General features: G+C 60.0%; 1 protein-coding gene across 3 annotated transcripts in view; it reads left to right on the forward strand.

Moving 5' to 3' along the window:
* Positions 1-2,638: 2,638 nt before the first annotated feature.
* The window catches only part of HSPA12B (heat shock protein family A (Hsp70) member 12B), a 31,073-nt gene continuing 9,276 nt past the window's right edge, over positions 2,639-24,435 (forward strand). For 2 of the 3 annotated variants that reach the window (XM_044429556.1, XM_044429555.1), the window contains exons 1-7: positions 2,639-2,718; positions 8,657-8,716; positions 15,071-15,171; positions 16,402-16,526; positions 17,653-17,839; positions 18,734-18,838; positions 20,290-20,406. In XM_044429556.1, coding sequence (XP_044285491.1) covers positions 8,674-8,716; positions 15,071-15,171; positions 16,402-16,526; positions 17,653-17,839; positions 18,734-18,838; positions 20,290-20,406 — 678 coding nt within the window. In that variant the 5' untranslated portion in view covers positions 2,639-2,718; positions 8,657-8,673. Of the gene's footprint in view, positions 2,719-8,656; positions 8,717-15,070; positions 15,172-16,372; positions 16,527-17,652; positions 17,840-18,733; positions 18,839-20,289; positions 20,407-24,435 lie in introns of those variants that run through there. The other variant, XM_044429557.1, reaches the window with a different exon arrangement.

Below are 24,435 nucleotides of genomic sequence, written 5' to 3' on the forward strand. Positions count from 1 at the left end.
CGATGTGGTGTTTGAGCAGGAAGGACTGGGGCATGAAATGCCGACGGAGGACTCACTTCTGGCCCCTTCCCGAACACAGGAGGTGCAAAGTGGGTGGATTCATTTGGGAATGCGGAGGGAGTTGCACGCTCGGGTCTCCTTCACGCGGGCGGGGGAGATGGCCCTGGGCACGTGGGCCAAGGTGCCCGGCTCCCGTAGCAACGGCCTGTCTTCTGAGGCCCTCCTCGGAGGGTCCCCTCTGCACCCCCTCCTCCCCAGAGCATCACCTGGACACAAGGTCTCTCTTGGGGTGGGGGGGCACCCAAAATGCAAAGTGCCGTTGGCTGGCACCTTCTCCGATGCATTTTAAGTTTGCCCAAGCGCTGAGCAAATCGTTCAGGGCTGAGCTCGGGGCCGAGAGCCACCATTCTGTGTCCTGCCGGTTGCCTGCTCCTTTATCGGCTCAAACTGATAATTTTATATTGTTAATTCGTTGTATATTTGGATGTATTATATTTTAATTTTATGTTGTGAGCCGCCCCGAGGCTTCAGTGAATGGGGCGGCATAGAAATGTTTTAAATAAATAAATACATACATACATACATACTGCTTCACTGGCTCCTAGTTTTGCCATGGATGCTTTTACGGTCTCTGCTTCTTTCTGTTGCTTTTCATGCTGGCAGCTGCGGGACTTTTTCTGTCTGAACATGTGCACGCTGCACCCTCGAGCACTTTCTCAATTATCATGTGAAGACAAAGATGGGATGGGAATATTTTAAATGAAGAACTAATTAATTAAGCACTCCACCCTTGCGGTTGCGTATCCTGAACTCTCCTGCACTGAACTTAAGGTTGAAAAGCAAACAAACAAACGCCATCCAGGACCCTTTGTGAGACTCTCACTCACTCGCATTACATTCTGGCCCACTTGGAAGCCTTCAGTGGAACTCAGAGGAGAACTGAAAGATAAAGGATCGATGTTTTCCATTATACGGTCTCAATAACACTGGGAACATGCACTTGCTGAGGTTAATTCTGCCCTCACCCACAGCCCGCTTTTGCTGAATAGTATCCCTCCTTCCCGGACTGGAAATGGGGATGAACAGAGATAGCGAATCATGGTGCAGCCCCATGCCTATTTAGGCAGACAGTTCCCAGCATGCCCAAGCCGACATGGCTCCTCGGTGTGCGGGCAGGGGAGGTGGCTGGCAGCTGAGCACATTTTTCTGTTCGTAAATTCAGAGGCTGAGGCCAAAGGTCTATTTCTGCTCCCTGCAACTTTTCAGTGAATTCATCCAGCCCTATTTATGCATTAATATGCAAATTAAAAACTGTGTGGAATCTGCATTTTAATGTACTTGGGTACATATTTTAAATGTATTTTCCTCCCAAATGCACATTTCAAGTTACATTTTTCACTCAAAATACGCAAAATACGCATTTTTAATATTTCCGTATTTCTGAGCCAAGAATTGCATTGGAAATATGAAATCCAGGGCATAATTAAGTTCCAACAAACATGCTAGACCAGGAGGTCAGAATCTGCAAAATGCGCTACTCAGACAATACAAAACCAAACTCCTTCAACATCTACCGGTGGGCTGCAGGGAGGAGAAATTCAGGGGACCCACACTTATGGGGAAATACACATGAAGATCGCTCCAGGGTGCTTGCCCGAGCTTTTGGTGGGGGCCGCTTCCTTCCCGTTTCACGGGGATTTAATCCCGCATGAAACGGAGACGCGCAGGGGCTGCGCAGGACAGACGAGCTGACTTCATCTCGAACGGATGGCACGTTTGGCTCGTCGCTCCAGGTGCTCCAGGCTTTCTGCAGTGAAGTTTCTTGTGCTCGACCTGTGAAGATCTCCCACGTAAACCCCAAAACTCCCTTTTTAAGGGAGCCTAAAAGGGGGAGAGTGTGCAGATAAGAGTCTGCTTTCAGGAGCTTCGCAGGTATGAGCGCCGCTCCCAAACCAGCCACTTCTCCTTCACCAGGACAGAGCAGGCGACGAAAGAAACCCTCCAAGAGCCGCTCTGCTCAAAGGGCTTCCCTCCCGCGCCCCGAAAGGCCACGGCTCCCCTCCCACCAACATGCCCCTTGTTCATACGCCCCGCACAAACCGCGCGGGGACGCCGCCACGGGAAGGCCAGATGCGCGAGGATGGCCCAGGACGATGCGAGGCCGTGCGCTCGCCGGGCCTGTGCGGGGCGGGCGTCTAATTCCGCCCCCCCCCCCCCCCCCCTGCCCAGGGAGGAGAGGACTGAGCCGAGGGGCGCGCTGCAGGACGCGGGTCGCCTCTAGCCCTGCCCTGCCCTGCCCTGCCCGGGCCCCGCTCCGCGCGCCCGCCTCGGGACGCGACGGCTCCCCCGCCCGCGCTGCCTCTTGCGCATTCCTGCGCGGGCAGAGGAATTCGGGGGGAGTGGAGAGCGGCTCCGTGCCGGGCGGGGGGCAGGCATTGCTGCGGGAGGGCGGCGAGGCGGGGAGGCTGCGGCCCCGCCGCAGGACGGAATGGCAGGCCGAGCCTCCGCTCCCCCCCCCCGCGCACATCTGCAGCCGGGCTCGCCGCCTGCGAAACAGCCAGGGCTGGGCCGGGCCAGGATAAGGGGGTGGGGTGCGGAGGGAGCCAGAGGAAGCCAGCGAGAGAGGCAGAGCGAGCTGGAAGCGCGGCTGGGACGGGGAGGCGAGCGAGCGAGGCGAGGCGGGCCCTCTGGCGGGACCCTCGCTTGCAAGGCGCAGAGGTGAGGCCTCGGGGAGGCGAGGCGGAGGGGCTCCGGGAGGACCCCATCGGGTGCGGGGGCTGCAGGCCGGGCGGGCGGCTGGCTGGCGGCATCACCGCCGCAACACCTGGGCCCTGCCCACACGCGGCCCCTGGCGCCTCTTTGCCCAAGGCCGCCTGGCCCTGAGTGGGCCAGGCAGGCCGGGGGGCAGCCACGCATGGCAGGCAGGCAGGCAGGCAGGGCCGGCACACAGGTGGCCTGGCCGGAGCGGGGTTGCCCCGAAGCTGGCCCGGGTGTGACGGCGCAGCAGGTGTGGTCCCGGGCTCGGGACCGGCCCTCGAGCTGAAGCCCTGCCTCGGAGGCTCGGGGCATCCAGGAGCCCACCTTCTGCGGCCGTGCAGGGGAGGAGGGGGGTGGATGGGGCAGGTGGCAGGGGCCGCCCATGCCCTGAGCAAAGGATTGGGGCACTGGCCTGAGGAAGGGTGGGTCAGGTCAGGCAATGCCATGCCCGCAGTTGGGGGCACGGAATCTGGGAGAATCAGGCTGCCCCACCAGCCTCTGCCGCAGACTTCCAGCTGCCAGGGATGTCTCCAACGATGTTGGGAAAGGATGCAGCCGCCCGGTCAGCCAAGGCCGCAAGGTGCTGGCTGAGGGCGTCTCCTTCGCCCTTCCCACACTGGCTGCAGTCCAGTCTGATGCTGAGCGTTGGTCAGGGTCAGAATTCTGTTACCAGACTGGGAAAGGAAGCGAGATCGGAAGGCGGGGCGCAAATGCAGCTGGAGGGCATCGCCGGCTTGCCACAGGGCTGCCGCCTTTGTTCTTTGCGAGGCTGTGTGGTGGGGTGTGCTTGCCCCTCCCTCAGCAGTGCAAAGCAGTACTCGGAGAAGCTTCACCTGTAGCATTTCTGCCAGTCACGCCACCCTTTCAGCCACAGCAGCCCGTGCCAATCCACTTTGGTTCCCGCTCTGCTAGTTGCAACTGACACAGCGGATGCTGGCAATTCTTAAGATGTGCTGGGATATTGCTGGAAAATGACAGAAGGTTCCAGAAGTGGATTAGGAAGGACGACAGAATACTGGGTTTCACCCTTCCATTCTGGGTGTGAATCCCAGGGAAGTTTAGTTGCTTAGGGGGCTGTTGAAGGCTGAGCTGGGAAGGGCGGGGAAGACGGTGGCCTTGAAACAAGCCCCTGCAGAATTTTGGCTGTCCTCGCTCAGCCCCAAAGCCACGTCTGCCGCCTTGTCCTACCTGCAGCCCAGGCCTCGTGTGCCTTCCCCTCCCTTCCGATCCGTGCTCATGTTGAGCAGGGAAGATGCTTGGGCAGTGGGCCTCTGAAGGTCGCCACGCCGGCGGAGGACGGTGCCTTGAGAGCACCTCCTAGCCCATGATGTGGGCCAGGCGCCGGAGAGTCGCTGGAGTTTTGACTGGACCAAAACGTGTCGAAGAAAAGCCGCTCCCCCACTCCAGATCTCCGCAACCACGAGAAACGAGAAATGTTCCTGGGAGGTGGGGGCGGGGCGGCAACTTGGTGCTGTGCTGAAGGTGTGCAGCCCCTGGTTTCTGTCTTTCTTTGTTTCTGAAATGTGTGATGTCAGGACATGCAGCCAAAGATGGAGCATACAGTTAAATTCTAGGATTGTCAAGAAACTTGCCTTAGCACATGAGGACAAACCCCCAAAGAGGCAGCAGGGCTGGGTGTTCTTCCCGGGTGGGAACCCTTTTCCCTGTGAAGCACCCCTGAGCCGCAGGAGGTGACTGTTTCGGGCCAGGTCAAAAGGTGGCCAGAGGTGGCGGGACGCTGGCTGCTCCCGTGCCCTCCCTCCGCCACCTCCCTTTGGTCTGGCCCCGCAGGGCCCGTCTGGCGCTCGGAGGACAACCGCAGCGTCCCCTCCTGCCCCCGCCCCCCACCCTGAGGGCGCCCTGGGATCAAGGTCAGCAGCAGCCCCTACTGCACCTGGCTTTCAAAAGCATCAGACACACCTGTGCAGGAGGGGCTTTATCTGCAGCTGCTGGCCACCATAACTCAGTGGAACCTCCATGTGCTGAGGCAGGATACCTTAGATAACGGGCTGGGACAGAGCGACGGGAGAGGAACCGGCAGCGAGCTGCATTTGGCTTCTGCCTTTGGCTGGCCCCTGGCAGGGCAGCTGGCGCCCTGCACAGCCCCCCCTTGTGATCAGCCCGTCGGTGGTGGGCAGCAGGTGCTGTGGGCCCTGGCCTGACTCTGCCGCTGGCTGCTTCCAGCTTTCCTGGAGCCCTCGTGCCATCTGCAGGGGCCAGCCACAGGCCGTCCCAGGGCAGGGCCTTCTTGGTAATGGCTCCTCCTGCGGTGGGACTCTTTCAATAGAGATTTCAGGAACTACAATTGCCCTTTGCTTTCTCGGACTTTCCATTTTGGCCTGTTGAAATGTGTCACTTTAATGCTTGTGATTCTTTTTAACGTGCTGCTGTTTAAAATCACTGTTCACTGTCTTGACGTGGAATATTAGGTGGCATATAAAAGCTAATTGTAACTAACTCAACAAATAAGATTGGGTCGTCCTCCGTGCCGTTGTCATTTAGGTGCTCGGTGAAGACCCGTGTGCTTACTCGGGTTTCGGGTGGGGGGGCGCAGAGACAAGATCGCGTCTGCCTGTGGGTTGATTGTACTGATAATTCCGCTGCACAGAGCTGGTGTTCCCTGCCCGGGGTCCCTGGTGTGCAAGGGCGGGCTATGGCACATGTGGGCCATAGACCAGTGTGGCAGGCCAGTGGGCTGAGGGCGTGCTCGCCTGGCGCGAAGGCTTCCAGCCCGGCTGCCCACCAGATCAGCAACTGGAACCCTCTTTGGGCCTTGTGGCTCAACAAGGGAATGCCCGGGACTGACGTGGGGAGACTCGGGGGCACAGCTTGCAGGTGTGTGCTTTCCCCCACCGTTTTAGCCCTGAGCCTGCCCCAGATGGGGGCCTGATGGATCCGTGGCCTGCAGCTCCCAGATTCCCAGCGCTTGCCGTGTTGCTGGCCGGGCTGTGAAGCTGGGTGCCGAAATACGAACCTTTGCAGGGCCCTGGATGGGAAGGTTTTCCTGTCGTTCCGGCATCGGTTACATCCTGAATCACCGGCTAGCAACAGGCCGGACATGCAAAGCAAAGCTTGTTGGTTTCTGTTCTGCGAAAGCATTTATCCTGGCACGCAGCGAAGGAGGCCTCAGCAGCCAAACGTTTCCATCTTCTCCCTGTCCCACCCTCGGAAACGAACCACGGCGCTCATTTCTGCCGCCACTGGGGGCTTTCTCTCTCGGCCGCGCTTTCTTCCAGCCTCCCCTGACCTGGGGCGCTCCAGATGTTTCGGACTACAGCGTCCAATGGCCATGCTGGCTGGGAACGTTGGGAGTTGTAACCGAACACATCTGGAGCGTGCCAGGTCAGGAAGGCTGCTGCGCTCGGTAGGATCCTGGGCGGTTTCCAGTCCTTCGCAGCCATGAGCTTTGCAGCCTGCAAAGATTCGCGTCCTCAGTCAGGTCTCGCTCGGCGGGTTCAGTTCTGGCCCCTCCGCTGCGGAAAGCAGATCGTTGAAGTGTCCAGAAGCCCTATCCTCCAGCAGCGAACTTCGTGAGCATGTTTTGCAGGACGGTGGGGGCTGCAGGGCCAGGGCTTCTGCATGCCAAAAATCGCTCCAGGAAGAAGCAGGGATCCTTGATGTGAGCTGGGGGTTGTTTGACTGGCTTCCACTCAAACTGCGGTGTGTTTTTCCACCAGGGCAGGGGAACGAGGCAGCTTCAACCCATCCAACTTTTGTGGTTCTTTCTGCAGCGATGCCCTTTGATCTCACAGATGGAAATTATAATCTGTATTCGCATTGCCTTTTGCATCACAGGGAACAGAATACTTTCACTAACCAAAGTGAGGTTGAAGAGGTGAACATATGAAAGACAGGAGAGAAGCAAAACGTGGAAAGGGGAGTGCAAGGAGCGCTGCTCGTTGTGGGCAGTCACTTTAAAGATGCTTAAATTAAAATACTGCGCTTTAAAGCAGGGCTGGGCAACATGGGCCTCCCCACCCCCTTCTTTCTTGCCCTCACCCCTGCTGCCATATTTGTCACCAAAATTGGGGCATAAGCAGCAAAAGGGGGCAATTTTCTCTCTTCAGAAAGAAGCTGAGGGTTTCATAGGATCACTGAGTTGGGTCATATCAATAAACCATTGAGCATAATAATTCCATGATGTACTGGCTGAAAATTAAAATAGACCCATTTCTGCTGCTGTGCCACTGCAGAATTGTGGAGCCAAACAAACAAAAACCAGCCATGATGGGGGCAGGGGTATGCCCTGGGGGACAATCCCCCCCCCCAAAAAATTGCCCTTCCCTGTTTTGAATGGGAGGATGGAGCCTTGAGCCGAAGGGCTGTACCCTTTTGATTAGAAGTCCAGATACAGGAGGGTAGGGTGAGTTGAAGAAAAGGTAGTCTGCACCTGCTCAGAGGTCTTTTTCTTTGTTGCGATGCACCCTCTGGAAATGGAGGCCAGACATTCAAACCCGGTTTGGTGCCTGAGCCCAAAAGCGAAACTCAGCCTGGCTTCCTCACCCAGGTGTCCTCCAGGCATTGGGGGCTTGAACTCCCATCAGCCCCAGCCACATCAAAAATCCTGGGAGCCATAAAATCACACCCGGGGCGCCGCGCAACATACTGCCACCCTCATCAGGGCCACGGTATCAAGCGGAGAGTGTGCTGGGGGTGGCTGGGCGCAGCCGGAGCCTGAAAGGCCGTGAGTGAGCGCAGCACTGAGGTTTGTCCCAAGGGCAGCCTCTTCACTGCGGCAGCACCTGATGATACCCCGGCCTCTGTGTCGGGGTTGTAGGTCCCCCGTGCCAAACAGGCCCCTCCTCGAGCCGCAGAGATAGCTCCGCGCTCGTTCTCTCTTGCCGACCCACCCGTTCCTGCCTCGCTGTTTATAGGGAGACACCCTCGTGGAAACTGTCCCACTCGGGACGAGCTCGGCACCGGACACGGGGCCCTCCCTCCGGGGCCGTACGTGGGAAGCAGGGCACGGCCTGCGCCTTCCTGTGGTGCGTCCCGGCCTCCGGCAATCGGTGCGCACCGCTTCCGGCCGAGGCATTTCCATTAGGTGGACTGTTGCTTTTGCGCACTGATTGCGCCAGCCCCGCACAGGGACGGCCTAAGCCCCTTCGTTCTGCTCGGCCCCGTGCCGGAGGCCCTCAGCGTCTGACGGAAATGGTGCCGTGCCCTTTGCAGCGAGGACGACCACGTGGGCCGCGCTTCCTTTGCCTGTCCTAAACGCACAGGCAGTCGCAGGTGTTCTGGCCCCTTGAGTGCTGAGACAGGAAGATCCGTGTTTACTTTGGAGAGAGTCCGCAAATCCACCCATATCCTGACAGGGAATTCCCAAAGAGGCCTGTGTACCGGGGAGGGAAGAGTCACCTGCAGGGGGCGCTTGAAATTGGGCTGGGGGCAGACGGTTGCCCACCTCTGTTCCAACAGGAATCCAATCTCGCAGTATCACTACTCAGGAATACGGAACCAGAGCCAGACTTGTCCACCCAAGCGGCCTCCGCCCCCATCAGCCCCAGCAAAAACGGCCAGGGCTCAGGAATGCTGGAAGTTGTCATCCGAAACAGCTCCCACTGGGTGCCACCCATCTCTGATTCCCATGGTGACGGTCATCCGGCACATCTGGAAGGCGAACAACTGGGTGCGGATGTCAGGAGGGGCGCTCCCCCCTCGATGGCATGATGACGCCTGCGCTCCATGCCCAGCCCCAGGCCAGTGGGGGCTGGCAGGCAGAAGATGCCCCCCGAGAAGGGAGGGCATGTGTCCAGGCACAGGTGGCTGCGCTCCGCATTTGGCAGCCTTCGGGAAGCGTTTGGGACCAGGCTGTTCGAGATAAACCTGCCTGAAGTTGTCTCAAAAGGAGCCTCTATCAAGGGCGCCGTATCATTTGACCATTTGGCCTGTTTTTCAGCCGAAGGGGACCTGAGGATGTCCACGCTTCTTGAACCCACGATGCACACGCTCCAGATTGGTAAGGAAATGCACGATGGCGCGGAGACGTCAACAGCTTTCTGCTTGTGGCGGCTGATCCCGGGACTGGAGCCTATTTCGTGTAGCCCTTGGCTTTGGAAGGGCAACAGGATACCAGACGCCCCACGCAGACCATCCTCCGCAGTTCAGGGAGCCACTAAGTCTGCTTAACAACCAGGAAACACTGCAGCCCCAGGGGGCACCCATTAAATGCATCAAAGGCCCAGAGGAGCATTCATATAATCACCTGATTTCCAAACTTATGGCCAGGACCTGCGCAGCCGAGGAACTGGATCTGTGTGCCCACGGAGGCACCGGGACACGTTCTTCAGCTGTTCCCCCTGCGAAGAGTGTTCTCCATCTTGGCCAGCTGGCCATCAAACCCCTGAGTATCTGCTCCGGAGCCTCGCTCTGTTGGTGGCGGGGCGCTCCCCCACCTTCTCTCCCATTTTGTGCCCAGTGGGGCAGGTTTCCGTTGCCATTAGCCGAGGCTTCAGCCTGCAGAAGGATTTTGGCATCAGACTTGCATGTTGCAGACCGTTGGGGTGCGTTTGCGGTGCGTTTGAGGCGAAGAGGGCAGGTGTGCCCCCGCGGTGCCCTTCTCAGTCCAGGCCTCCGGGTGCCCTCCGCCTCACGGCAGGGCTGGCCCGGCCCCCTGGGCAAGCAGCCCAGCCCTCTGAAGAGCGGGGCTGGCCCTGCCGTGAGGCGGAGTGAGGCGTCGAAAAGGACAGCTGCCCTGCTGGGCCCGGGCGCTTTGGCAGCGCTGCCCGCACACCCGCCTCTGCCCAGATTGGCAGGTGACGTTTTGCCCTTCGCCTCAGGCGGTTCCTGGGCTGGGCCCGCCCGTTGCTGACATCCCCGTTGCTGGTCTCAGGCCAAGGCAAGGAAAAGCGGGGTTGACTGGTTCTGATATTTTGATCCGGTAGCCTCGGCTGCGCCTCGTTTCTGAGCTTTTGAGAAATATTTAAGCGTCTGAAGACGCTGCTGAGCCAACGTTAGAACCAGGGAGCCAAGCGGGATGGCTGCTTAGAGAGGGACCTTCGGAGGCGTGGGCTCGATCCGTTGCCTCTTCTCAGATCCTGCTGGGTGCCTTTCCTTCAGTTGTGCGTTTGCAGTGCGGCAGTGAAGGGGGGAATCGCACAAAGCAAATGAACAGAATTATAAGACACCCGCACTCATTAAAAGCTGCAAACCAAAAGCCACGGTCGACGCTGGTGCTGTGTCCCAGTGGTGAGGGTGCTGGACCTAGGAGAGCCGTGCTCTGGCCCCCACTCAGCCTTGCAGCTTACGGGGTGGCTTAGGGCCCAGCGCTGCCTCTCGGCCCGACCGCCTCGCTGGGATGGTGTTGTGGGGATGGAATGGAGAGGAAGAGAACCTTGTGAGCGTCTTGGCATCCTTACGAGAGGAGGAAAGGCGGGCCCTAAATGCAGCATAACAAAAACCTACAGAAGGGTGATTGTAAATTAATGGGAGAAGCCTGGCCTTTCCCAGCAGGCAGGAGAGCTGGGACCCTCTCCGAAGGGGTGGGCGTCCGAGAGGAGCCCGGCTGCGGGAGGGAGGAAGCTTGTGAGACTGGCAGATGCAGTGCAACCGGCCTACCCACTGATGAACCAAGACAGTGAATGGGCACAGCGCTGGTGCGGCTGGAAGCCCAGAGGTCGTCCGGGACGGGGTGGCTTGTCCCGTACCATTATGCAAAACGGGGGCAGCGCAATCTGATGGAAATGTTCTGGGCATGATGCCCACGGGGCACTGGAGCAGCTGTGATATGAAGCATGCTGAAGTACCTTTGCCAGGCCATCTCTCCCTCTCTCTCTCGATGCAGCCCTCTCCCAGAGCTGCTGACTTTCAGTCTATTTCACTTTTTATCCTATTTTAGATTAGAATTGGCTCTCTCTCTCTCATTCTCTCTCTCTCTCTCTCTCTCTCTCTGTGTGTGTACGTATGCATGTATGTGCCACAGGTTTGCAGGAGCAAGAGTGAAGCCCAGCCTTTGATGCATATATTTACACTGCATGAAAATACCCTAGTTTTCATTTACAAGAATTAAAGCTTCTAGCCCATATGGCTGCCCAGGTATGCTTTGAAACTGTGCAGGCTACACCTCCGGAAATCCCAGGAATCAGGAGCTGGCCTGTGGCCAACGCGGAGGCTTCAGCGAGCCTTGACCCTCCTCACAGCCGCCCAGTCCAGGGGTGGGGAGCAGCGGAGCATCCAGCCAGCCCGCCGGGGCCAGGAGAAAGCAACGCTTGCTTGGGGAGGAGGCAGGATCGCCTAGGTGCAGGCCTCCGTCATCCCTTTAGCACAGTGCAGTCCGGGCGCCCAAACGGCTCACTCCTTGGGCGATGCATTATTTACAAATGCCATCGTCTTATTTACTGGGAGCTTTGCATCGTTTTGCACCGAATCTTGTTTGCAGGAATGTGGCTGCCTCAGCGCATTGCCAGAGACGCTGCTTATGCTTTAAACCGAGTCCCTTTTGAAGGGACCCCCTTCCGCTCCTCGCACAAACACCCGTCGGAAGGCCAGTGTGGGGCTGCCCCACCCCTGCAGGACCAGCAGCGCTTCCATGCCAGTTTCTTTCAAACGCCTGCTTGACTTCTCCTTTTTGTTACAAATGAAATATTAACACAACAGCCACTGGAGACAGGAAAACTCACTTAAGGAGCAGCCGAGGAGCCACGAGGCGATGCTGCTCCAGCCGCGACGCTCCTGTGACTAATCCCAGGAGCCCCATTTGGGAAAGGACAAAAAGCTCATTCTTAATGGGATCATGAAGTGCAGCTTTTCAGAGACACAACGGTGGAGCAACCGACCCCCCAAAGCTGCCTTGTCGGGGTGCTGGTGGTCTCAGAGGGCTGCGCTTCTTTTAAAATCGCTGCCTCGGTGAGGGGGGCAGGGGAGGGGCCCGGTGGAGGTCTGGGAGTTTCTAGCAGGCGTCCGGAGACTCCGGCTCAGAGGCCGAAGGGGGCTTGGCAGGGCCCGGGGGTTGCATGCCCTGCCTTAGGCTGGGGGAGGCACCCATACCCTTCCCAGTGGTCCCTGGTGGATCACAGGGTGGATCCCCGGGCGGACTGCATTAGCCCGGGACAGGGCCTTGCCTCCAGGCCCCAGCCAAGCCCCTACCTCTGCGCACCGAGGCCCCACACCCTTGCTGCGCTCTGCGGGGCAGTGGGGCGCTCCCCGGTGCAGATCGGATGGCGGACGGCCCAGGGGAGCGCTGGCCCCAGGCCAGAAGCGGCTCCTGATTAGCGGGTGCCCCCGTGCCCGCGGGGCCAGGCTGGGCACCTGGCAAGCTCCGTTGCCGCCTGCCCCCCCCCCCTCACTCGTCCCTGCCAAAACACGGCTGGAAGGGTGACGACCGCCCCGCACTGGTGGCCCTTGGTGGGGGCTGCCCCCCTTTCCTGCGGGGGCGTCTCACGCGTTGGCGACCCAGGCTGAGCCCCGGCGCCCCGGCCCGGCCCGGGCCGCCCCTCGCCAGCGCCGGGAGAGGCCCCACGGGCGGGCGGGCGGGCAGCAGGCGGCGGGACAAAGCCGAGGCAGCCCCTCCTCGCCTCGCCTCCGCCTCCGCGCCGCCCCGCAGCTGGAACTTGTCAGCCAAGGAGCCGCTCCGCGGGGGGGGGGGGGGCGGGCGGGGAGCAATTAACGCGCCCGCCTAATTGGACCCATGCGCCGGGAGGGGCGTGCGGTCGAGGTGCCGACGGGCGCGGGACGGGGCGGCGTGCGTGGGCAGGCGGGCAAGGGGCTCCGCACGGCCGGCTCTGGCCACGGGCGGGAGGGCGCGCGCCTCCGCACGGGGTGGTCGGGCGCGCTCTCCCGGGCTGCAGCTCCACGCCCGCGCTTCCCCAAAAGCCCCTGGCGAAGGCTGCTGGAAGGTCAGGCTCTCTCCTTGCTGATACCAGAGCGCATTGCACGCGGTAATCAAGTCCAGCTGCCACAGCCCAGATTCAGGCTAGAAATCGGGAGCGGTTTCCCGGCAGAGCAAGACGACAGGGGAACCAGCTGCCTGGAGAGGTGGGGGCTCTCCCACACTGGAGCCATTCAGGGTGAAACTGGGCAGCCACCTGAGTGGCATGGAGTGACTCGTCCTGCGGCAGCAGGGGGTGGACTAGATGGCCTTCATGGCCCCTTCCAACTCTGCTATTCTATGAGTCTACGAGTCCGATGTGGGTGAATTTGTGCATGCGGCCCTGCCTGGTGGCGCTGTTCCTCCTGTGGGCCATTTTGAGCTGGCGGTGGCCTGGGCTGGCGGTGGCCTGGGGGTGCCGGAATCGCCTTGGGGGCTGCCTGGGCAGGATCCGTGCATCAGGCAGTAGCAAGGAGCAAAAGAGATGAAGAGGGGCGGGGCGGGGGCACCGACGCCCTTGCAATTAGCCAGGGAAGCAGCCTCCTCTTTTCAGTGTGGCTGTTCTTGAGTAATTTTCCTGAGCATCTCTTTCCCCACACAGCAAAAAGCTGCACAGCGGGGGAAAGAAGAGGCCTGTGGTCTGATTGTTATTTTATTTCTCAGGATGTTTTAATTGGGAGGCCAGCAGGCTGCAAATTGAGTTGTGACCCCCAGCAGTATTTTGATTTGGGCGCCAAGCCGTGGTTTTGTGTTTGGGAGCGCAGGCCCAGCCTCTCTGCCTTGTCTTGTTCTTGTGCAAACCGCTTTTCTTCTCGCTTTCCTGGCTTGCCTTCTGGGAAAAGAGTGTTCTGCTCCTGGCTTTGCCCACCATGACAGCCATTCTGCAAATGGGCACCCGCGGGGTGGCCATTTTGCCGCAGCACCCAGGGCACTCCCTCAAGGGTCTAAGTGGGCCAGCCCCCCACCCACAAGCAAACAATGTCAAGCACTTTGACGGAGAAGGTGCCCTTCTCCCGGACGTGCCGCCCGCTGCAAGTCTCCTTCAGCCCATGGGGAAGCACTGGCAAATACCTCCTCCCACGGCAAGCTGCTGTGGTACAGTCCAAAAGAGGCTTTACCACTCGCTGCTTCAGACTGGCCGGACCAGGTTCATCACCTGGCAGCGGCGGGTGCTCGGGCGCTTCTGAGCTCATGGGTTCCCGGCAGCGGTGCTGCTGGTGCGGCCCCAGGCGTCTCCACTTTGGCAGGCGGGTTGGGAGATGCTCGCCAGCAGGGAAGCGACGGCCAGGCTGGGCCAGGGCTGTGGCTGACGCACGAGGGGCAGTGCACATTGCTTCTCCCTGCTGGGGGGGCCTCCTGGCTCACGCGTCGGAATGAGTGGCTTGCCTTGGCTTGGCCAGGGAGTGAGAGGGCCGCTGGAGTTACCTGTCCGAATCGTGGGCTCCTTTCCCCGGTAGGGTTATTTAGCCATTTATTGTACTGACTTCCCACCTTTACTTCTTCCAAGGAACTGTACGGCAGCTTTCATCGTTCTCCTTCTCCTGTTCTCACTCTTATCCCCACAACAACAGCCCTGTGAGGTAGGTTGGGCTGAGAGTCTGTGGCTGGCCCAGAGTCACCCAGTGAACTCATGGCTGAGCAGGGACCAGAGCCAGATCGCCTGAGTTCCCGTCCTGTGCTCTGCACCACTGCTCTGCTGCAGCTTTGAGTCCAGACATGGAGGATAGGTGGAGGAAGGGTCTGCCTCTCCTCTCCTCTCCTCTCCTCTCCTCTCCTCTCCTCTCCTCTCCTCTCTCCGGACTTCCCCAGGGAACAAAGAACTGCCTGCCAGCTGCTGCAGGGTGCTGAGGGTGCCTCCACATGGGGCTGACTCTTCTCCAGCTTCATTAGCTCCAGGCTCAGGGTAAATCCCATGGGAGGCAAAGATCTGATTCAGAGACTCACTGTGGATGAGCAAAGGTCTCCCACGGTGCTCCACTCCGCCTCCTGTCTCTCGGCAGCGCTTTCCCGAGGGGCGCTCCACTTCCTTTCCACCGCACGCCTAAAAGGCCGGTGGGTTTCCTTTCACCAGGTTGCGGGGATCTTTGGCACCTTCCGTGCTGGGGACTCTTCGAAGGGGGCATTTAAGCGCATCAGATTTGTAACATGAGTCATACTGAGACTGGCGCATGCTTGGCGCACCGGAAGTGCTGCTGCATAGAGGCTTCTTCTCTCCCCAGTGCATCGAGGGGGAAGCGGGGGTCCAGTTGCTCCAGGTCCTTTTGGGAACTGGCAGATGATTTGGAGCTTGAAAGCTGCGATGGTGCCCTTTCCCCCCCGTCAGGGTAGCATTGGTAAGAGTGTGCTCTCCCTGCCTTGCACGTCACTGGCCCGTCTGCCCACTCGCACCTGCACGGGCCATTTAGGATGCATCCGAACCGACACGCTTGGATTCCACTCCTGACCACCTGGAGAAATAGGTGTGGGGATCAAGGAGCTCCCCAACGTCTGCCTCTTCTTGTCTGCCAGGTACAAATGGCGAAAAGTCCCGCACTCCGTCGCCGCCGCGCTCCCCCGGGCTCCACAACGAGAGCTGCACCATTGCTCCACTCACGCCGTCACCGTCTCCGGTAAGCAGGAAGCGCTCGTGGCTTAAGAACCAGCCTGCTCCTCAAGCCCAGGTCCCCCGAAGCAGAAGTGCTCTTTCCCCTCCCCTGAATGCTGGCGTGGATGCTTGGGTAATAAGCACGCGAGAGCCCTGCAGGGCCAGGCCAAAGCTCCGTCCGGTCCAGCACTCTGCTCACGCCCTGGCAACCCAGCTGCCAGAGGATCCCTCAAGCCGGACTGACGGCGCAAGGCCTCCTGCCCAGCTGCTCAGCAGGCCGCCTCTGGGGAAGGAGGGAGCCCGCGGCCAGCCGGGCTAGTAGCCCCGGATAGCTTTGCAGGGTGGCTGCAACGTCAGTGGGGCCAGGGGTAGACCAAATGTCCCCGTTGCATCCTCAAAACAACAGAATCGCTTATGGCCATGAAAGAACATGGAAGCTCCCGGCGCTCCTTTTCGGTAACAATATCTCGCCCTCTTCATGGTAGATAAAAGCTTAGCAAGGGTGGATCAGAGGAAAGACTCGGGAAGGAGCAGGCAAAATCTGAATCTGCTTCCCTTTGACAGATTCCCTCAGCTGAGCAGCTTTTCTGGCACTGCTCCTCTTTCCTCCAACGTGGAGCCGTGAGCTGCCCTTTGGCACTGCAGAGGGGGCCAAGTGCGGCCACCCCCAGGGTCCCTGCCCCCGCATTATGGAGCGACCCCCCCCAAGGGGAATGAAAAGGGGAGAAGCAAACAGTTTGCTCTGATGAGCTTTCTTCTTATCCACGTTTCCAGCCACGTTTTCAAAACCGTCACTAAGGAGAGAGCCTTAAGCAGGCATACACTGGTCTGGCTTTCTTGCAGCAAAATCTTACCCCCCCTCGCAGTCATGACTAGCTGGGCTCTCTGTGTCCAGGGTTAGACAAGCAAACCGGGGGGGGGGGGGATGGCTTAGGAAACCCTCCTGGCTCCATGTTTTGTTTTGTTTTGTTTACTTCAACTGATCAACTAGGATTCTGGTCAGCCAGGTGGGATGTCATTTTTTTAAATGCTGCCCCGAATAAAAATCACCTTGCACGTTAATAAACTAGTGCCTCAGGTTACGTGAAGCGTCTCTCTCTGGGGCACTAGCTTACCAAATGCGGGGAGGAGGGCTTGAAAGGAGGCTGGCGAGAATGCCACGCTCTCCTCCAGGCTCGGGCCAAGCGCAGGTTCTGCATTTCGGCTTGGGCGGCATCTCCCGCCAGGCCCCGAACCCTCTGCCTCGTGTTTCCAGCGGAATGAAATCCGGATGTGCCGATCCACGCCCTTCTCCGTGGTGGTGGCCATCGACTTCGGCACGACCTCCAGTGGCTACGCCTTCAGCTTCACCAGTGACCCGGAAGCCATCCACATGATGAGGTATTTTGCCGCGCCAGAATAGACGTTTGCAGCGATACTCGCATTCGGCTCCCCCCTCTGTCCCTCCCCTGCGAGCCCCCATCTGAAATCCCCCCTGTGGGAAGCTGGTGGGGGACGTTTGCCGAATGCCCCCTGGGTAAGGGGTCCAGGCCAGTTCAGTGGTGCGTCTGCAGCAGAGCTCCCCTTCGGTCGGGACCTGCTGCCTGGGCAGCCCCAGTCAAATCCTGCAGTCCCGGTGGTGTGCTTTGGGTTCACAACGCGGCTGGCAGAATCCACAGAGCGGCTCTTGCACAGGCCCCGCTCAGTGCAAGTGGGAACGGCCCTGCAAGCCAGAAGGGCGGCTCCAAACCAGCGTTCTCCAACTTGCATCCTCCACGGTTTGGATGCCGACTCCCATCACGCCCAGGCATGTGATTGTGCGGAACAGCCGCCCTGCTGGATGTGTGGAGTTGATTTGTAACATTATTTCAGTCTAAAATATTATTTCACAATGACATTTGATTGCGGTGGTGGTGACAATGAGGAATGATATTCAAATTGCTCCTTTCATCCCTTATGGGAAGGGGAAAGTGGCAGAGCGGGGCAAAGAGGAGGCATTCCCGGGGAAATTTCGAGGCCCTTCATCAACCCACAGGCCACCCTGGGTTCCTCGCAGGAGCCAAACGGGCAGGACGTGAATGCGAGGCCAGCCTTTCCCCGCCTGTGCACCCGGAAGGGGAGCCGTGGCAGGAGAGAGAGAACCTGCTCTTGCCAGAAATCTTGACTGACGGGGACATAGTTCTGCCTGAAAGTTTCAGGCCGGTCTCGGCCACGCAAGGGCACGGCTGGCCTTTCAGCACCGCATGGCGTGTTTGCGCGGAATCTCTGTTTTAAATCCACCTCCAGCTGATTACAGAAAATCAATGGCTCGGAAGGGCTAGGGACCACTGGCGTGGAAAGGCCCACACTGACGGATGTGCACGGAGCCGTGCTTGAGCCTAATTCCCCGTCCTGTAGCTGCGTCTGCTGGCGTTGATTTGCAATGTTCTTGGGTTTGTGCAAATGCATTACTCGAGTCGCAGAAAGAGCAAAAGGAAAGCAATAGTGTCCCAGAGCACATGGCCTCTTTCTCTGGACATGATTGCAGAAAGTGGGAAGGAGGGGACCCCGGAATCGCCCACCAAAAGACCCCCACCAGCCTGCTCCTGACTCCGGAAGGGGCCTTCCACAGCTTCGGCTACACGGCCAGGGATTACTACCACGACCTCGACCCGGACGAGGCTCGCGACTGGCTGTACTTCGAAAAGTTTAAGATGAAGATCCACAGCACCAGCGTGAGTTCACCTGTGGAGGCCGGCTCTGCTGGCGGGGGGGGGGGGGGGGCGGGGGCCCACTGTCGCAGGGGCGAGCTTCCCCAACCTGGTGCCCGCTGTCGCAGGGGCGAGCTTCCCGCTCCGTCTCGGGACAGCGTGGCCAGTGGGCGGGGAAGGCGGCTGTGTGGCGACACACGGGGAGGGTGCTGGCGAACTGGAACGTGTGGAAGGAGGCTGACCTGGGTGGGGAGGGATCTGCAAACCAGATGCTGTGAGGACTGGTGGAAAGGGCTCCGTAGGGCAGGCCCAGAGGACAGGGGGCTGGGAAGGAGAGGCGCTGTCCGCCCTCCGCTCTCGGAAAGGTGCAGAAGATGGGGCGAGCTTGTCCTGCATCGCCCCACGGAGTGGGACTGGACAGTGGGTGGACGCTGCAGGAAGCAGGCTGCAGCCCAACTGGGAGAACCGTCCAAATGGCATGGGCCGCTTGCCAGGGGAAGGGCTGGCCTGGGGGGTGGGGGGGGGGTGGCCGCAGGGGCTGGGTGGCCGTTCGTGTCAGGAAGGGTCTTGCTGCAGCCTCGCCCCTTTCTCAGAGGGCTGGACTGGAGCACCTCCAAAGACGGGAGACGACAGTGGGATCCCATTGTTCTGCAGTCAAGGGTAGGGGTCTCTGGTTCCCCCCTGCCTTCCCTGGAAATTTCCCCTGGGTTTCGGGAACTGGAGGCAAGGGCCCTCCCAGGATGGATTCTCTTCCTTTCTGTGCTCTCCCCAGCAGGATTTCTGCCCCCCACCTGTCTTCCGGGTCCTCCAGGTCCAAGGCTGGGACTTGAAAAGCCGGGTGAGGGGGCTCTCCAGAACGCGGCACGTGGGCTTTCTGAGGCTAACATCTTTTTTTGGGGGGGGGTCCCATTTTGCCAGGACTTGACCATGAAAACCGAGCTGGAAGCAGTGAACGGAAAGAAGGTGCCGGCCCTGGAGGTCTTTGCCCACGCGCTCCGCTTCTTCAAGCAACAGGCGGTGAAGGTGAGCGGGGGCTGCCAGGGGCACTTGCCCTGAGTGCAGAGGCCGAGCGCGGCAGAGCACAACATTTTTGCGTAGCTCTTTGGCTGTCAGAAGAAGCCCTTATACCAGCTGCCGCTTCTGCTCTGGGGTGAGAGATCCTGCCCCATCCCTTCCTCAGTTTCTTCCCCAGGTGAAGCCTCTCCTCTGCATTTCTAATCTTTCCCCAAGCTGCTAGTCCTCATGACTCCATGCCACACCCAGGGGTGCAGGCAGGCTGCCTGCACTTACCGGTTGCTGGCAAACGTAGGTGAAGGGGTGATCTTGCCCTCATGTCCTGCTTGTGGGTTTTTCGCAGGCCACCAGTTGGCCACAGTGACTGGGGTGCTGCATGAGAAGCCTCAGGGCACCTTTTTCCCGAAATGTGATTCCTCTGTTCCCCTTTCCAAATGTCGCCTCGCCTCTGCTGCTGCAGCCTGCCCCTCCCCCGCCCTTTCCCCTGGTTTGACCCGCACCTCTCTGGTGATTCTTGCAAGAATAGCCCGTCCAACGGCTTCCCCCTCGTCCCAGGACAGAGGTTCTGTTTCCAGAAGACCCTTCCGGGCATTGTCTGGCTGGCAGGGAGACCCAGTGGCCTTTCCAGGCTCGGCCGGGCAGCAGGGCAGGGGTGAGGCAAGGAGCGCCAGGGGCGGGCAGGTCCAGGCCACCTCCAGCTTTGCAGGCTGAGCCAGGACCTTGCACAGAGCCCAGCAGCCAAGGGATGGCAGGCTCAAGGGCTGGGATCCGAGCTAGCCGGGCACGTGGCTTCCCGCAGAATCCTGCAGCTGCATTCGGAGCTGGCTGCCCCTCTGGAGCTGGCGGGCGTTCGGGGCAGCCCCACCTCAGAGGCATCCTGGGAGCCATGCCTGGGGAGCCTGGCACAAGGCCCCGGAGGCGCAGGCTCGGCCGCTTGCGCGGTCACCCAGATCGGCCTCGGGGGCTCCTCTGGGCGGCCACTGGGAGAGAGGTCCCTGCAGCACTGTGGGCACCCTGCCACGTGGGGGGGGGAGTGAGCTGGTTTGGTGGGAAGTGGCATGGGGGGTGGTCCTTACGAGAGGGGGTGACTTGGACCCTGCGTGGGCAGGCAGCATGCATTTCCCCCTCAAGGGCTGATGGCAGTCGGGGCTCCCAAGCAGCCCCCTCGGGGCATCCGGCCACTCCTGCTGTCTCTCGGCTCGAGCTGCATCCCGCAGCCCCGAGTCCGCCGAGGGGGCCCTCCAAAGGCTGGGCAAGGAGCTCCAGCCAGGCGCCCGGGGAGCCGTCAAGGCTCAGGCGTCCGCGTGTCCAGCTGCACAGGTTGCCGAGAAATGCGCCCCCAGCCCAGTGCCCGGGGGCTGCACTTGCATGGTGTGGCCTGAGGAAGGGCAGGCGCCCGGCTCTCCCCAGCCACCCCCCCCACAGCTCCGCCAGGCTAGACGTGCCTCCTTCCCTCCCAGGAGCTCCGGGACCAGTGCCCCGTGCTGCCGGAGAGAGACGCCATCCGGTGGGTGATCACCGTGCCGGCCATCTGGAAGCAGCCAGCCAAGCAGTTCATGCGCGAGGCCGCCTACCGGGTGAGTACCCCACTGGGCCTGGGGCGCCGCTCCCCCAGGATGAGTGCGCCCGACTGGCAGAGGCCGGGGTGATCCACGGAGGAGCCCGGACCCGGAGGACGTCCTCCAAGCGCTTCCTCGGGGATGGGGGCGTTCTGGAGCAGGGCCCCAGGGGAGGGCCTCTTTAGGGGTGGCCCCTGAACTGCGGCAACTCCTCCCTGGGAGCCCGCCTGGGGCAGGAGCGCCGTCTCTGGAGTGCTTCTGCGCATTGGAGAGTCTGCGACTGACGCCTTCGACTGGATCTTTTATCAGGTCTTGGAATTTTATTTCAAACAGAGAAGTCTTTCAAGCATTTCAGTAAAGTAGTAAATATTTACGCAGAGAATAAACATTTAGTAAATATTTCAAACATACCTATTGAACAAATAAGCGAATACTGCATTCCCTCTTGCAAGATACCTTGTATCTTTTTCCGAGAAAAGGGCCCAGGAGCAGGAATAACAGCCTCCACCAGGACCGTTCTGCTCCAGGAAGGCACACGGTCTCCACCCGGCAGCCTTTCTTCCCAGGCCTGGTGGGGAGCTGCCGTCGGGGCGGCTTCTGCACCATGAAGCAGGGCACACCCTAAAAACCCCCAAACCTATCCTTTCCGCGTTAGGTTTGCTGCTGAGGAGCACCGGTCTGAGCAGAAATGGGGACCGCCGGCCTTCCCGGCCTTCATTGCAGCCCGCTCTTTCCGCTCGCCTCCTGTTGTGACCTTTCTCATCCTTTTGCCATGAAAGCGGATCCGTTCCAGCCTTGTGCAATGAAAACGTAACCGTGGGTTCCCTGCCCTCTTCCAGCCTAAGAAGCTCTTTTGCTCCAGAACCTCTTAGTCTGGGAAAGGCTTGGCAGTCGGCCCCCATCCTTGGGTTTCCGGTGCAGTGCCGTGAGCTCACCGAGCGGCGCAAGGCAAGCCGAGTGGGCCGTGGTTCTTCTTGCGTTGCTCTTTGTTCCGAGGCCTCCCTGGCCCGAAGAAGCGGAGCTGTTTTGCCGCCAGGCCTGTGGGACTGGAGCCCACGCCCGGGGCAGAAGCGCCCACGGGAGGCTGTCGTGTCCTCCAGGCCATGCACGGTCAGTGGCGCTCTGCCAGTCGCCCCGACAAAACCCCAGGCGCACTGGCGAGGCGGCTGGCATCACACGAGGCCGGCACGCGGGAGGCCAGACGCCGTGAGGTGCACCCGCTCCGGCGGTTTGGGCTGCCCTTGGCTGGCCGCCCCCAGCTCCCCTCTGCTCCCCTGCTCTCACCTCTGGCTCCAGCTGGGAGCCAGGCGCGGGTGGATGGGTGAGGGCGGCCAAGACGCCCGGCTGGGCGAGCAGCCTGTGCTGAGCTCGGAAGAGCTGGTCTCCCACGCAAGGGGGGCGGGCCCGGTTCGGCCGGCCGCGCTACGTTTCCAAAGCCGCCTGCTTTTCAAAACCAAAGACCCTGCTGCGGTGGGAAGTCTCCTCTCGCTCCCTGTGTGTGTGTGTGTGTGTGCGCGCGCGCGCGCGCGCGCGTCGTTTTCCCTTACAGAGATCAAGTTTCTGGGTTAGCAGGATCGCGCATGGCCTCTCTGCCACGCATGTTTTCCGAAGGCCTCCTGTCGCTCAGGCCCTGGACAGAGGAAGGTCTTTTTACTGTTAGAAGTTGGTTTAACCAGCAGGCCACTTAACAGAGGGTGCGGCTCCAGCGCGGCCACCCGTGGCTCTTTGTCCGTCTGTCCGTGTCCCACGGTCTCCAGGTGCTCTTCAGCGGGGCGTCAGCCTCTGGCAGCCCACGGGCTGGGATCTGCGAGAGCTCCTGGGGCCGCACAGCCCAGGTGGGCAGGGCCTACGGAAAGGGGCAGGCAGCCAGAACTGAGCCCTGGGAGTGGCTCTTGAGATTTTGGGATGGAGAAACACACCACCCATCTGGGGATGGGGCAGAGCCCGCCGGGAAGACCTGGAAGGCTGGCTTTGGCCCAGGGGCCAGCACACAGCTCTCCCCGGAAAAGGGTGGACCGTCAGCTCTCCCCGCTTCCACGCCTCCGAGGTGGCACCGCAGGCTTGTGTGAGTCGGCATCTGGTCCGGCTGAGTCTTTTAGGAGGAGGAATAGCAGGTAACGGGATGGTCCGTGAGGCCATTTTGAAGTACTTGCTACCTTGCTGTTCAGGCAAGAAAAGGCAGGGATGGAGACCTGCGCCCACGACACCCTTTGGTGCCTTTGAGGACGTGTGGTTCCTTGGCTGGCAATCCTGTCCATAAATCGACCCTGTGATCATACACTCGCAGGGGAGTAGAGTTCCTGGGGCCCACGAGGCCATGAGGCCCAAGCCCTGCCCAGGGCAGGACTCCCGGTTAAGCCGTCCCGCCCAGAGGGCTGCCCAGCTGCATCTTGAATCCCCCCAGGGTGGGAGAGCCCCCCAGCTCCACAGGTCATGGGTTCCGTGGTCATACTGCTCCTAGCAGGCAGGAAATTGTTCCTGATATCCGGCTTCCTGTGAATTGGGCCCATTCTTCCTTGTCCTGCGCTCTGGGATGATCGAGAAAAGATCCTGGCCTTTGTGACAGCCTTTCAAGGATTTGCAGAGAGCAATCCTGCCTCCCCTCCGTCTTCTCCGGGCTAAACAAGTCCAGTCCTTCCCATCTCTGCTCACAGGGCTTTGTTTCCACTCCCCAGAGCATCCTTGTGGACCCCCTCCGACCCCTCTCCTTCTGGACTGCATCTTTCTTCACCTGTGGTGCCCAGGACTCCAGATGAGGCCTCGCCAGGGCCGAGTGGAGAGGAGCCGGGGCTCCGCATGGCTTGGAAGAGGCGCTTCTGTTAATGCAACCCAGAATAGCACTTGTGGGTTTTGCAGCCACATCGCATCCTTGGCTCCTGCTCGTCTGCCAATTCCAAGACGCGTCTCACTTGCAGTGACACTGCTGAGCCAAGAATTTCCGTGCCAGAATAAGATCCCAGAGCAGAAGCACCGTGGCACACGCCGTGTGCGCGGACGGGGGGGGGGGGGTGAGCCAGCGCCACCCAGGTGTGTCGGACGGCAGCCTTAATGGCGGGGCGTTGCAGGCCAGCGCTGGCACATGTGCTTTGTCAGTGTGGGGTGAAAGGGCCCACGTGTGCCCAGGCAAAGGATAAGGGGGTGAGCGGGCACCCCTTGGCCACACAGTTAACCTCGGAGGTCCCCGTGGCCTTCGTCGTGCCCATTTCAGACAGACTCAGCTGAAGTTCTGGGAGAAGCAGCAGGGGAAGAAACGTTGAAAACCGTGCACTCTTTGGCAGAGCGGAGCACAGCACTGGGTTTCAGTTCAGCCCTCGTTTTCCTGCAGCTTCTGCCTTTTATCTGTAGTCTCTTCATGTCCTAAATTCTGTTCTGTTCAAGAATAGAATTTGGGACAAAAAAGCCATGATCGGAGGGATTCGAGCTGGAGAGATGTGATCCAGTGATAAGATTTGGCTGATGGAAGCTGCTTGGGTGAAAATGGTCCCAAAGTGTGTCCAAGGAGCCTGGTTCGAATCCTGAGCCGCGGTTGAGCCCCCGTCACTCAGACTAAGAGTGCATCTGCAGAAGGGAAGCCAAAACAGTGTCCTACTTCGCAGGGATGCTGTACGATTACTGGGCAAACATCTGCAAAAGAGCTCTGTGCTTTCCATAAACTCTAAGTAACGCCTCCAGACATCCCTGATTATGATGCATGCGCCGATCATGCATTTTAAACGTCTGCATGTCAGGGCCGGGGAAACACGCCCACTTCTCATGTGCTGGCAGTGAAGCAACTCGGCACCAGTGCCAAGCCGACAACCTTTTTGTAACCTGCAATCAGAGCAAGGGACCTGGCGGGGGGCCTCGATCTTCCATCTTGCACTTCAAGCCGTGCCAGGAGAGCCCCCTGCAGGGTATCTGGGCTGACCACTAGGCGATGGTTCCTCCCCCAGGACTGCCCGGGCAAGGGGCCCTCCAGTGGCACTTTGGCCGACTCTGTCACCCACTGGCCTCGCTTTGCTTCCTTCCTTCCTTCCTTCCTTCCTTCCTTCCTTCCTTCCTTCCTTC

This window comes from Varanus komodoensis, unplaced genomic scaffold (genome assembly GCF_004798865.1).
Source record: "Varanus komodoensis strain SLA01 unplaced genomic scaffold, ASM479886v1 scaffold2, whole genome shotgun sequence".
Taxonomy (NCBI): Eukaryota; Metazoa; Chordata; class Lepidosauria; order Squamata; family Varanidae; genus Varanus; species Varanus komodoensis.